The sequence below is a fragment of the Podarcis gaigeae genome (genome assembly GCF_964106915.1).
Source record: "Podarcis gaigeae genome assembly, chromosome: 1".
In the NCBI taxonomy this organism is placed as follows: domain Eukaryota; kingdom Metazoa; phylum Chordata; class Lepidosauria; order Squamata; family Lacertidae; genus Podarcis; species Podarcis gaigeae.
The window spans coordinates 135826457-135841118 of record NC_139678.1 but is presented as its reverse complement, the minus strand read 5'-3'; the positions used below and the strand labels follow the sequence as shown (position 1 = coordinate 135841118).

The 14662-nt window shown below is 43.8% G+C and overlaps 1 protein-coding gene across 7 annotated transcripts in view; it reads right to left on the bottom strand.

The window, feature by feature from the left end:
• The window catches only part of IKZF2 (IKAROS family zinc finger 2), a 99040-nt gene extending 95012 nt beyond the window's left edge, over window positions 1–4028 (bottom strand). For 3 of the 7 annotated variants that reach the window (XM_083710007.1, XM_083710011.1, XM_083710012.1), the window contains exons 1-3: window positions 3769–4028; window positions 896–944; window positions 264–368 (exon numbers count right to left, since the gene is read on the bottom strand). In XM_083710007.1, the coding sequence (XP_083566133.1) occupies window positions 264–368; window positions 896–929 (139 nt within the window). In that variant the 5' untranslated portion in view covers window positions 930–944; window positions 3769–4028. The other 4 variants (XM_083710006.1, XM_083710010.1, XM_083710009.1 and 1 more) reach the window with 3 other exon arrangements.
• Window positions 4029–14662: the final 10634 nt, after the last annotated feature.

Genomic DNA, 14662 nt, shown 5'->3' with positions numbered 1-14662 from the left:
AATCATGCCTAAATACTGTTTCGATCACAAAAGAAACTAGCAAAGCCTCGGTTTTTCCGACCTGGTTCAGAAAAGTACTAGGCCCCCCCCCCCCCCCGCCATCCTGGGATAACTGAGACTGGCAATCAAGCTCAGATTTAGACAAGACATTAGCATGAACTACAACAAATCTGTCCTGTCCTCTCTTCTTGCATTTGCAAACTACGTAGATCGAACAAGATTGATAAACCTGCTAGGCAAAAGCTGTATGAAAGGTGACTTACTGCTTGTCATGTGACTTGGTGAGGTATGCTGCCCATTGGGTGTGCTTGAGGTGAGGTCAATTGCCATATTGGAGTGATCCCTTTCGGGCGAAAGTTCATTGTCACCTATTCCATAGAAGAAAACCTTCTATCAGCTTCACAGAGGAAAATTGACATTTGTGTTCAAGTAAGAACATGTGCTTGCGAAGGGGAGGGGAGATTATATTTGAAAGCTCAGATCCCAGCCTGATTAGATTCTTCCACAGCTTAGGAAGGGTCATTTTCTGCGGCAAAATATATTAGCTGCTGCTCTGGGACAGATATCACTCTGTACGCACACCCCTTTTCATGTCATACTCAGTTACTTGACTTTGCATAGTATGTATAATTTTAAAAGCAGAATATGTCATCCCACAGGGAAGCATTAAAAACATATGGAGTACAAAGATGAAAAGGTTACAGTCCACCCTGTTTCCCTTCAATGCACAGATCCAAAGCATATATGCAGCTACACTGAAGTGCCCAATACTGTATTTAGTATTAAGAGTCACTCAACCCATGCTGTCTTAAAACAATAAATTCAATAAGAAGACAAAGAACATTGTGGCCCCTAAGCAGCAAAAGGCATGAAAGAAAATAAAAGCAATACTTACATGGCATGTATCCATCAGTAGCCTCTGCTTCCATAGTCAAAGTGCAGTGCTGCAAGGCAAAAAGTACACGGTCAAAGTTGCCCTCGCTCTGTCAGTTATTAAACATCTGGGCTCCTAAGCCATTTGCCCATTTTCTCCTGCTGCTGCTGTTATCAATTTAATCAGTGTTTGAGCAGCACAAGTGTCTCTGCCTAGGATCTTCCTGCAGGCATCCAAGTGTTGAGGCAGGTAGAAAACTTTAAATGCCAGAAACAACCCTGTGCAGAAGAAAGAAAGTGGGAGGGAAACAGACACACACGTGAATCACCGTTTCCCTGTTACTAAAGAAGTCCTGTTTGTGTTGGGTGTATTTCAACGAAGATGCCAATGCTTTATCAGTAAACAGCCTCCTATTCTTCAGTCCACAGTGTACTTGCTAGTAAGTCTGACTGAACTCAGGGGGCTTAACTGCCAAGTGAGAACTTTGGGATACTGAGCTGAACGTCTTGTGGGATGCCGGCACCGCAAGGTTTCCTGCACCGCAGTTGTTCCGTGGTGTCCTCGGCTTCAGAACAAGTAGGTGAGTCCATACTTTTTAAAAGCAGAGTTGCAGCAACTATTTTACCCAGGGTCCAGTTCATTCTAACTTATCTATTCTAGCCAACCCTGGAGCCCCTTCCAAAATACTTTCAGACCACATGCTCTATACTGTAGTAATCTCAAAAAGTTTCTTGAAGCACTTTACTAGCAGAGAACAAGCTATTACTTTCCAGAAACCTAAGTCACTGTATTAGATGACTCCCACTAGCTCAAGACTTGATTAAAAATAAAATGAAATGAAAAGGTTGGTCATCATCACCATATCATTTTAAGAGGAAACTTTAAAATGAAGGGGTGTGTGGAAATAATGGCAAAAGAAGAGTTTCAATTTTTCCTCTCAGTCCCCAGCTCCCTTTTGCCTTTAGTTTCAAAACTCTTGCTACACCAAGCAGTTAAATTATTCACAATGAGCCATTTCTGTATTGATCGCCAAGTATATTTAGACCCAGCTCCTGGAATTTCTCCATTACTTACTGGAAAACAGGCAGCTTCATTTCTTGTCTCCTAAACCACTTCCCTTCACCTCATCCCCCTCTTTTTTTAAATAAATAAATAAGATATACACTTTTCTCTGCCTTCTTCCCCCACTCTGCAAACTGCAGATCAAATTCCTAAGACACTCAGTATACATAACGCTTACATTTCAACAGGCGAAGCTGCCATCCAACTGATGCTTGCCTACATGGCTTTAATAATAATGATAATAAATATAACACACGAGCTCTAAATGCTTGAGCAGAAGAGCCGTGCCCTCCTGCCTCTTCAAAATTACTTTATCTTCCCTTTCCTGCAGGTAACACACTCGGTAGGGGGGGGGGGAGTTGTCTGAAAACAACAAGCTTTTGGTGGGGTGGTGAGATACTATCCCAGGCAATGAGATGGAAAGAAAGGAAAGGAAATATACAGGGTGGGGGAGGAGAGAGAGAAAAAGTTCTATGATTAAAATAAAAGTTTGTTCACCATTTCTGGCTTCTGGTGGCAGCTTCTAACCCCTCCTCCCTGCCAAGAGCGAAGAGACAGAGGGGATTATGGTGCACTGGAGGTATAGGCAAGATGGGGAAGCGTTTTGAAATAATCCAGCCCCTTCTCCTCCTCCTCTTCTTCTTCCCCCTCCCTCTCGCCTCCCCGCCTCCAGAGTTCAAGGGAAGAGGAAGAAAACTTACAGGTAGGTCACATTCAGAGCAAATGGATCGGTGGGGAAACAAAGCACAAGGAAGGAGAAAGGAGCGTCTCTCTCTCTCCCTCTCTGTCCTCCCCACCCACCTTCTTTCCTCCCCCTTCCCCAGGATGGTCTTGTTGGAATGGCACGTACTTTCAGGAAAGATGAAGAACAAAAAGGAGAGAGAGAGAGGTCAGCCAAAGCGACAAGCAATGCGATTAACTAGACGAGAGAAAACTTGATCCACCGGTTCCTTAAGAATCGGGGGGGGGGGGGAATCTTGGAGGAAAAGAAAGGGGGTGCTTGGAAGGCGTGGATCAGGCAGTTTTAAAAGGGAAAGGGAACCAAGCAGCAAGAAACCAAGGCCGGCTTCACAAGAACTGTTTTTTGGCCCTGGGCGAAATAAAGAGATCTTAATTTCATCCATCTCTCTCTCTCTCTCTCTCTCTCTCTCTCTCTCTCTCTCTCTCTGTGCTCCTTCCCGAGTCCATAGCAGAACCTGTCAAAGTAATTTAAGCCCTGCGTTTTCAAATGCAATGTGTGCCATGCCATAAAAACCCTGCGTTTGCGTTCAGAGAAATCTTTAATCGTGGGTTTCCTTGCATGCATCTTGCATGGGAGACTGTTGCAAACTGCAACGGTGACAAGCCCCTGTCAGTTTCAAAGAATGAGGGCGGGGGGGGGACAGGACTGACTAATCAATTGAGCACCCAAGAAAGCAGATTCCTTGCTTTTTAAAAACAAAACAAAACCCTGATTTATGCTTTAATAGATATTTCCTTTTTGGTCTCTTGAATCGCTCGATCTACACTGAAGAAGAATGTTTTGAAAAATCATCATCATACAGTCCTCTTCGCCTTCCTGCATCATTATAAATATTTGCGGGGGGGGGGGGTAAAAACAGCAACAAGTCATTTGACTCCCGGGGCTCCGGAGATGCTCCATTATTACGCGTTGCTCTGACAGACCTTCCTCCCCCTTTCCGGCCCGCTCCCCTCGCCTTTGCCAAACACAGACACACACAAACACACACAAGATGCACAGAAGACAGAGGTCGCATTTTGCACACAGATTTTGCAGAGCTGCTCTTGCACCCCCCTTCCAACCAAACTAAGCACCCCCAACAAAGATTTACCTCAGCAGCAGAGCATGTTGCAAATCAGTTCCATCACCCTTGTTTGTTTGTTTTGTTAATGAGCTTCTTTAAGCCCCCCTCCCCCTTTCTTTTTCTCCTCTCCTCCTGCGCGCAACGCTCGTATGTTTGCGCGCCGCAGTTGGTTATGGAAACTAAGGCAGTGGATCTGTAGCTAAGGGTAATCCTGCATGGGTTTTTTTTTTACTTCCTCCATCTTCAGAGAGCAGGGTTAGCCTGGGACAGCTGGTCAAACCCCGAGAAACCGATCCCGGGAACTCGGGCGCGCACAGGCGCACACCTCCTCCCGGCGCACATCTCTCGCCAGGCGCCGCCAGGGAGGAGACGGAGGAGCGGGAGCGGGAGCGCGAGGAGGTCTGGCGGGCGCGTCGCCGGGCGCTCCGCGGAGCCGCTCAGCAGACTCGGCAATCGATTGCAGGACAAGCGCTCAGCTGCTGCTCCCGCCGCGCGCGCGCCTCGGCCAGGCTGCTCCTTCTCCGGCGCCCGGAGGTGCCCGGCAGATCCCCCAGCCTCCTCGGCCAGGCGCGCTCGCTCGCTCGCTCTCTTTCCCCACCTCCCTCCAGGAGGAAAGCCAGAGCAGCGCCGGGATAAAAGTTGCTGGGTGTTTCGCTTCCTTCCTGCTTCGCAGGGCTACGGAGACAGGTGCCTCCTATTTTGGAGCAAGGTTTTTCCCCTCCTGCAGCTGATTCTAGGAAGTAAACAAAGAAAGAAACAAGCAAATTGCGTGCGTATTTGTTGGTTGTGTGTGTGTGTTGCATGGAAAACCCAGCATCTCATGATGGGGGGGGGGTAATTTTATTTTTTTATTTTATGCATTTATATCCCACCTTTTCCTCCAAGGAGTTCAAGTTGGTATACATAGTTTTTCACCTCCTCATTTAATCCCCACAACAACCCTGAGAGGTAGGTTGGGCTGAAAGGCAGCGACTGGCAAGTAGCCCAGTGAGTTTCACAGCAGAGCAGGGATTCAAGCCTGCACTACGCTGCTCAATCTCAGAGGCACCCTCCTTTTAGTACTTATGCTGTTCAAGTGGTAACTGGCAATAAAAATGGGGGAAATGGGTGCATTTGTAGTTGCTGTGCATCAGTCGTCAGAGCGTGTCTCCTCAGAAATCAGCCCCTTTGTGTTAAATTGGGCTTACTCCTCTGAAAATGTGCATAGGATTTCAGCAGCTGCCTTTGCTGGGAAACAGGAATTCTCATTAGGCCTAAAACATTTAATTGAGTATATTGGTTAGATTAATCCATTTTAATTTGTTAGATTAATTTGGCCTCCAGTTCTTTATTGAAAAATACTATTAATCCAAGTATTTTTAAAAATTGCAGAGGCAAGCACCAGTTTTAAAAAGCTTTCTTCCATTTATCTTACTTAGGAGATTATGCCTCTTCTTATTTATTATTATTCATTACAATTATATCCTGTTTACAAGTCCTTCCAAGGCAGCTGACAAGAAACATTACAGTGAATTCTTAAAAATACACAATCAACAGTACACTAGAGAGTGTTGAACTATGACCTGGGAGACCAGGATTCAAATCCCCACTCAAATGCCAGGACGCTCACTGTGTGCTCCTGGGTCAGTCAGTGCCTCAGCCTAACTTAGCAGAGTAAGGAGAAGATCCATGTGTAGGAGCAACATCTTTTAAGTTTGTATGTCCTATGACATGTAAATCATTTTAAAGCAAATTATGTTACTTCACATTATGTTACTTCAGAACTATTGATCCCCCAACTCAGGATTTGGATCAGCTAAGATAACTGTAATTGGGTGGTAAAGGTACCCCTGACCATTAGGTCCAGTCACGGACGACTCTGGGGTTGCGGTGCTCATCTCGCTTTACTGGCCAAGGGAGCCGGTGTTTGTCCGGATCATGTGGCCAGCATGACTGAGCTGCTTCTGGTGAACCAGAGCAGTGCACGGAAATGCTGTTTACCTTCCCACTGGAGCGGGACCTATTCATCTATTTGCACTTTAATGTGCTTTCGCACTGCTAGGTGGGCAGGAGCTGGGATCGAGCAACGGGAGCTCACCCCGTCACGGGGATTCGAACCGCCAACCTTCTGATCAGCAAGTCCTAGGCTCTGTGGTTTAACCCACAGCGCCACCTGCATTTTGTGATAGGCCATCACAAAACTTGCCTTGGACACAGGTCCAGAAAAAGAAAACTGTAGAGGCCTTCCTCACAGGACTGATGCCAAAGCTACAATCCTAAATATTCTTATTTGGAAGGATGTCCTTCTGAAGTCAAGGGGACTTACTTTAAATTAAGTATAATTAGGCTCAGCATGCAAATGAGATGAGTAAATTAATGCAACTACTTAGAATATTTGAAATGAGATAGAATATGAATATAAATACATAAAAGACGCACACATACAGTGCTTTTTAAAACCGAAATGCTCTCAGAAATTGTTCTGGAAATTCTCATTTGTGAACGTCAGTGTCAAATATTATCCAGGTATTTTCTGAGTGCTCTCTTGTTTATTAAACTTTTGATGTGCAAGTATACCTCATTTCAATATTTGATATTTGAGTGTTGATACTTGGCAGTATTTGATAGCTGACATGCAACAACATTAAATATTTGACATTAATGGTGGATCATACATCATCATGGCTTTCAGGCTTTCTGTCATCACATAGCACTTTCTCCACAGACGTGTCTGCCAAGGAACACCTATGCATTTTTTGAATGCTGCTCTATGTTCTTTTGTTTTTGTTTTTCTAAAAAAAAACTGTCTGCAAGTAGGAAACCAGTGAGGAAGGTACTAATTGTGCTAGAACCCTTCAACTCTCGCCTGAAACTGGCACCATCCACTTCAATACTTTATAACATATTCTGCCACATATGTAGATCTGGCCTTAACTGGGTCAAGGTGTTGCCTGAAGCTCATAGGAAGCCCATAGAGTGGTGCGGGTGGTTTCTCCACACAAGTTGCACAGCTGAAGTTCCATAAAAATGCAACTATACCAAAAAGAATTATTGTGAAAATAAGAAATACTTAAGGGGGCACCAAAGTTTGTCTTCATTTGGGGTGCCATATTACTACCCCTGGTCACATCATCCCTAAACTGTTGGCCATGCTGGCTGAAGTTGATGGAAGCTGAAGTTCAATAGCATTTGGATTACATTACAGGCTCCCCCCCCCCCCCCCCGCTCTAAACTTCCTTCAGTCCACCTTCTGCAGCCGTTTGGGTGCTGAAACAGGGCTGGAAGCATTCCCACAGTGGCTGCACTTTATTCTCTGTACTAGACAATGTAAAACTATATAGGCCTTAATAATCTGTACATTAATCTCTGCCACCCCCACATTATATACTCCTTATAAAGTATTCCATTTCTATGTTTATATGCAGCAGTATCAATAAAAATACCTATAAAGACAATAATGAGCCTCCTTAATATTTGCTGAGCCTGTCTTATTAATTTTTAAGTTGATGCTATAAAAAAAAGGTAAAGGTACTGGTGCCCATACGGGCCAGTCTTGACAGACTCTGGGGTTGTGCGCCCATCTCACTCAAGAGGCCAGGGGCCAGCGCTGTCCGGAGACACTTCCGGGTCACGTGGCCAGCGTGACATCGCTGCTCTGGCGAGCCAGAGCCGCACACGGAAACGCCGTTTACCTTCCCGCTGGTAAGCGGTCCCTATTTATCTACTTGCACCCGGAGGTGCTTTCGAACTGCTAGGTTGGCAGGCGCTGGGACCGAGCAGCGGGAGCGCACCCCGCCGCAGGGATTCGAACCACCGACCTTTCGATCGGCAGGTCTTAGGCGCTGAGGCTTTAACCCACAGCGCCACACAATGCAATAATTGTTTTCTATTACTATAAATCATTATTTTCATTGAAACCGTTGGCAGCTTGGAAATGTATGTATTTCATTTAGATAGGCAGATATACAGAGAGAGACGCTAGTATCGAAAGGTTATTTTTATCTTTCCAATCACCACATTTTTGTCTTAAGAGAGAAGAAAGTTTCCTATAATTGTATGGGAATTTCCCACAGCATACAAGAGAGTGAGGAAGCCCTGGTACGTACAGAGTTCTGTGCACATGATCAGTCAATATGAGCAGACTGTTTGAAAAGTTACCGTAATCATTAAAAATCCACTTATTGCAGGGTATTCCGCTTAACTGCAAAAAAGTGCTGCATTTTAATAAAACGTGTTGTTAATTTTTATACTTCACAATGACCAGGAGCCAAGTTTTCCTGGAGAAATAATAAAGGTTGTGTTGATGTTATGTTGCGTTTGATTTTTGCAATAATGGATATTCTTATTTTTAATCACCCATGAGGGACAAGAGTCTCAGCAGCAGACACAGTCAGCCGCATGAATCCAAGTGCCTTGTCCACGTCCACACCAACCAAAATTCATCCAAAAACCAGTACTAAATTCTATATACCTCTTGAGATTATGCTATTAGAGCAGAATCAAGCTACCTGTGGGAGCAAGTGATGTTATCCTCAAAATGTCACAGAAGGACACCATTGGTTCAACCTCCTCCTTCAGGCCAGACTTTAAAAGGCCCCATGTACCTGAAAAAGCTCCACCGGATGACACAGCGAGGAGACCACGGAAACAGCAACTGTCATTGAGAAGGCTCAATAATGACCACTCACTAGTTTTCCTCCACTTGTGTTCAAGCCATTTCTCAGCTCCTTTCATTGCCCTCAGCTCTGGTTAATAAATAAATAAATTATTAAATAGCTATTAAAAATACTGAACCACAACCTTTTAAATCTGCATTTTAATTTTAATAGTGAAGCATTGGATTCATTTAGTGTGACACTAGATGGAGGAGTGGTTCATATCTTTTGTTATGACCTTGCATATTTGTTATGAGCTTGCATATTAAACTTGCTCTTAATACTTCATAGATTATAAGGCTGGAAAAGTGCTGTCATCACCAGGCCTTAAAGAACTTCTGGAGAAAACCACTCACCTCTAGTACAATGGAAGACCACTGTTGGAAGTATTTAAGGCTGTACTGTACTGCCTGTATGATAATCTGAGTTTAGTCTGTTTCGGTTTGTCAAAGTTTGTTCTATATAATAGGAAGAAAGTTGGCAACAGTGTGGCTAGAAAACTTGGAATTCAGTCAATGAACCGTCTTGTCACTTGGCATAACTATTGGAGCTCTAAGCATAGAAGCAGATCCCACCGTTACCACCAAAATGTGGCAAACCCCCCTCCATAGACCCTATAACCACCATGGATTATCTTATGGTTTTTGCATGATGTAAAACTTTGGAACTTGGAGACTCCGGAAAGGTGAACAAGTAAGGATTTATTTTGCAGAACTAAGTTGGTATGGTATAACAAAATGATTTGTCAGGAGATAAAGTTCTTTTAGGAAACAGTTAACTAATAATTATACTGAAACTTGTGGATGTTACAGGCTTCTAAGAAAGTAATAAACATGCAGCTTCTGTTTAAACTTCAGTTGCTTGTTTAGTTATTACTCTTCAGTTAGATCAGAAGTTCCCAAACCTATTTGGCCTACTGCCCCTTAAAAAATAATTACACATAGCCCCCGTGGACTAGGTGGACTAGGCCCCAGGATTAAAAACCCATGGGGAGGACTGGAGCGAAGCCTGTGGGCTCAGTCTGATCTGCCAAATAGGCAGGCAAGCTGCAATCCACTTCCTGGGTGAAGCCAAAAAGGGTTTCCCCAAGCCCAGGAAACCCCTCGCCTCCAGCCAGATCCATGGGAGGCATTTTCGCCGTCCTGGCAGTAAGCGTTCTTAAACAACAGGTGAAACATGCATGGATTTTTTTTTCCAAAATTTTATTCTCTCTTTATGCTTCTACTGCCCCCCTATTCCCACAAAACCACAGGAAAGAAAGTAAATCAGTTTTTGTTTTCCCCAAATCAACATTAAAGGTACCTAAGGCAAAAAAAACTGAAACCGCTGGACCCATTTGTCTGAAATTTGGCAGGTTTCCTACCTAGTTCTACCTCTTTCATGTATACTATTTTAATAGGTTAAAAAGAAGATTACTGGTAAGTGATTACTTTAGCCACCCCAAAACTGTGGAAGCCACTACAACTCTTCTTCTGAAACGTGGCAGGAAAAGAGCTACCATGGCTTAAATTTTCATTCTTTTCTTCCAAAAAAGAAAAAAAGAAAAAAGTAATGGTTGCGTTTCGGGGGGCGGGGGGGGGGGGAGAGATGAATGGTGGCCAGCACAAAGAACTCTGGATCTACTGGTATTTGTCTGTAATTTGGCAGGCTCTATTCCCTCATGAGGGGCTACTACGTCTGCAAACATCAGCCAATCCTGTCTAAAAATTAATTTTAAAAAACCATAAACATTTCTATATTTTTTCCTATATTGAATGGGTGAAGGAAGCGTGGAGTGGAGCAGGAGCAAATCCTTAGGGCCTTTGTTCACAAGGCATGCAGTTGTGTTGATTGTGGGTGATTAACACCTTCCCCTGTTTTGGCCCTGCGGATGTCACCCAGTTCAAGTAAGCCAGAAGGGGGCATGAGCTGCTGGTAGTTAACTGGCATAAGAATATTCGCAATGTGGTCCTCTTTATTCTGATTGTTAGTCTTTTTCAGATTTACCATTTCAAGGTGAAAGCAATTTACATGATTTGTGTTTTCTCTGCTTTCTCATATCCATTGCTGATATTTGGTTTACTACAATGCTTTTGCCCATAAAATTGCACATATTTGCCACTAAGGAAGTAAAGTAATGCTAAGATTAAAAAGTAATCTAGATTTTCTTAGTTCTTAGTGGGACAGTGTTAGCCTATGATAGATTTGCTTAAATAAATTTCAGATATTGCAGCTATATCAGAATTATCATTAGAAATTCATTGTGGAGCTTAAAATTCTCAATTTGCAAAAGGTTTTCAACCAGAGACATATCCTTTACAGCTGTTTGCACTTTCTGAATGTAAGTGGCTATCATATCTGATCCAGACACACCGTCTTCTCCTGTTGCATGGTAACAATATTACTGAAATCACATTAGGCAACATGGTATGTGCTGCCGATGGCTATCCACCATGTATTGATTTTGGTATTTTAAAGCTTAGCTATGATTCTCAACATATAAAAAAACCCTCTTGTTGTAGAGCGTTTCTGCTATAAATTGCTTTTATGTTAAAAAATAAGATTCACTCTGTAACAGTGTTCTGGGATTTCCAAGACCTATCTTACACAATCATGAAATTATTATTAGAATACAAATGTTCCAAGCATGATATCCAATCACCCATTGTTTTATTTTATTTTTTTTGGTTTTATTTCCAAAACAGCTTTCTGATCTTAGTTGTTCCGTTGATATATTTTGTTCATATCCTTGTAACCCAGACTTCTGCATGGTGTTTTTAGAGATATGAGGCAGTCACATTTTCTTTGGCCCCTTCCTCCCTCAGTCTGTTTATCCCCTCTGCTGATTTCTGATGTTGCAAATTATACTGGTTGTCACAACTGACAACCTTTATAGCTGGGCGTGACTTGCGATTGACTTCACCAGCATGATGGTTCAGGCAGGAATATTGTTGACAAACTATGACTCCCCCCCCCCAAGCTTTAGAACCTGAAGAAATTTTATTTAATAAAAAGTTAAGAAATAAAATACATAGATAAATAAAATGGTAAATTAAGAAATTGGAAAGCCGTCACATATTTTTAAATGTTACTGTACAATTGTAGAACCCAGTCAATATACATGGCCAACACTGAATTGCTTGAATAACTTATGTATCTCCCTAGCCCACTCCCTCCATCGTATTTGGCCCTATGGGGAATGTGTCTCTAGCCATATTTATCCTGTTGTAAGTTTTCTCAATCTTTTCATACACCAGAAATGTCCAAGATATTTCTTAACCTGACCTGAAAAGAAATATTTCCAGTTGGAATTCCAGAATTCACCAACCAAAATCATGTTGGCAGAAAGGGGTCATAGGAAGATAGGAAGCAGCCCTATAGTAAGACCGACTATTTGGCTTAGTGTTGTGATTCTCCGGGACGCAGGTGGCGCTGTGGGTTAAAGCCTCAGCACCTAGGACTTGCCGATCGAAAGGTCGGCGGTTCGAATCCCTGCGGCGGGGTGCGCTCCCGCTGCTCGGTCCCAGCGCCTGCCAACCTAGCAGTTCGAAAGCACCTCCGGGTGCAAGTAGATAAATAGGGACCGCTTACCAGCGGGAAGGTAAACGGCGTTTCCGTGTGCGGCTCTGGCTCGCCAGAGCAGCGATGTCACGCTGGCCACGTGACCCGGAAGTGTCTCCGGACAGCGCTGGCCCCTGGCCTCTTAAGTGAGATGGGCGCACAACCCCAGAGTCTGTCAAGACTGGCCCGTACGGGCAGGGGTACCTTTACCTTTACCTTACCTGTGATTCTCCACATTGACCTCTGCTCTCTCCAGAGATTCAGGCAGGAGTCCCTCCCAGCTTTACCTGAGGATGCCAGGGATTGTGTGTGGGACCTTTTGCAACCCTGCCAACTAGTTTTATGTATCATGGTTTTATGTATCAGCCTGTGTAGAGATGGAGGGGGAGTAGGGCAGGATGGGCCCATTAAAGTCTGGTCCATGACAGTTTTCAGAGGGGATGGAACAAATCTGTCTGGTTCCATTCCCAGGTGGATTTTTAAGGGAATTAAGGGAAAAAAACACCCTGCCTAAAAATATCCATTCAAAAAGATATATGCAAAAGCAACTTAAGAAGTAGTCTGAGGGTAGCACACTGCTTCCAACCACCAATTCAAATTTCCCTTTAAGCCAATTGCATATTCAGTGTTTACAAGGGGGCAGACATCTCCCCCCCCCCCAAGACAATCCCCCTTGGGAATAACAGAATGTCACCAAGAATCATTTGCCATAGTTTGCTTTCTATCACCTTGTGAAATCAGTCATTGCAGGCCACCCCAATCTCTGCCAAGCAGTTCCATGAGATTCCAGGGGTTCCCGGCACTCACCCAAGGTCATGTTTCCATTGTGAATTCAGGGCACGGAGGAGGCTGTGGCTTTTTATGCTACACCTTGCCATGCTCCCCGGTCTCTCCAGTGTAGCCCCTCCCATCAGCAGCCAAGGTAGTCAGGAATCCGCTGCCCCAAGCAATCTGCATGTCCCCTCCAAGCACCGTCTGCCCCTTCCCTGCCACCTGTCAGCCCAAGGATTCCTCTCTTATGGGAGCCATGTTAATGCTTCTATTTTTGTCATGTTAATGCTTCTATTCCTTTCCTGGGTTGGAAATGAAGCTTAGCCTGCATTTTTCTTTTTTTTTTTATAATAATTTTTATTAAGGTTTTCCAAATCAAAACAAATTAAATCCAATCTATAAACTTTTTGCCAATAACTAGGACTTCCCCTCCCTACCCCCTCTTGTGTTCCAAGTCTTCCAGATAAACAATTAAATTCAACAAGTTCTTATCCCCAAATTACACTCTTCATCAATAACCCAATTTATCCAAATTCTCATCCCCTAAGATCGATCTATACCCTTCCACGAGTTTCCCCCTTTCAAACATAGTACAGATGGAAGTAAGATAAATATGAATAGTAATTTTACAGCCTTTGGATTCCAATTTTCCCTCCCCTCTTTCCCCTTTGCGTTTCACCTATCCCTCCACTTCTAATATCTTCCTGGAGTTCCCACATTACACTATGTCCCTCAGGTTCTTTGCCAGTCTTTAATTACGGATGTCCAATCGTAGAAGGAGTCTATCAAATAAGGGCCCATTTCTTCTATCCAGGTTTTTATATCCAGGAGTAAAAACTCCAATTTTATATCCATAAGCTTGTCAAACCTGAATATCCCAAATGTTCCCCCAGTTCTGTCCAGTTCTTGTTATTTCCTTGTTCTTGTCAATCATTCTCCTCCTTTTTATTTCTCTGTTCTCCCACAGAAATGTTCTTTTTCCAAAAGTTTCTAGTGTCTCTGCAGAGGCTTGTTATTCATGGAGCAAAGCATTGCATCATGTTCCTTTCATTTTCCAACAAATAGTTCCATTGTTTCCTGTAGTGTGTAGACCTCTGTAGACAAAATAATGTTCCATTCCTGCAGTTTCCCAGGAGATTAAAAGTTCCATTCAACTGTTCAGATTTCCTGTGAAAAACACATGCAATATCCCTCGGCTCCTCTAGGTGGATTGCAGTAACAAAGTTCCCTTCCAGAATCACATCCACCAGACCAAGTAGCTTGTTGACCGATATTTAAAACAGTTTGTATTCAATTTATAACAAATATAACCGGCAAAGTCCTCATAACAAAGTCTCTATTTTAATCTTCCTTTTTGACAGCTCTTTGACAGCTGTCAAAACCTCCATCACTTTTCTCCAGGCAGTTTCACGAATCGCTCCAGGGATTCCGGGGGGGTTGCTTTTTTTAAAACAATTCCACTTTTCTCCTCCAGCTCAATCTTATAATTTTCCCTCGCGAAGTTGCTGATTCGGCAAGATAAGGTTACACTCGATCTTAGTTGTCCAGTCCTTTGTTTTGGCTCTTCTACAATTTAGGGGCGGGCTGACTTCCTTTTTTCCGCCTCCCCCGTTCGCTCCGAATTTTAAAAATTTATCCCCTTTTTTTTAGTCCATATTCCAATTACTCACGGGTTCTTCTTTAGAGCCGAATTTTCAATAGAAGAAGTCAGCGCTCTCCGCCGGATGGCATGCGGCTGCGCTCGGCAGGGATAGCAGAGAACTCAAAGCACCACGCTTCTCCCCGGCACCCGATCCGTAGCCTTTAAAAAGGCTCCTTCACGAGTCGGGAGAGCGCTAACGGTGCCAGCCGAGTCTCCATGTCCACGGCCTCACTCTGGCCGTGGTTTTTAAGGGTCCCCGCATCGCCGGTGCGGTAGGACCCAGCCCCTGCCAAGCCGGCTCCCTCCGGAGCTCGGAGGGAGCCCGCCATTCGGC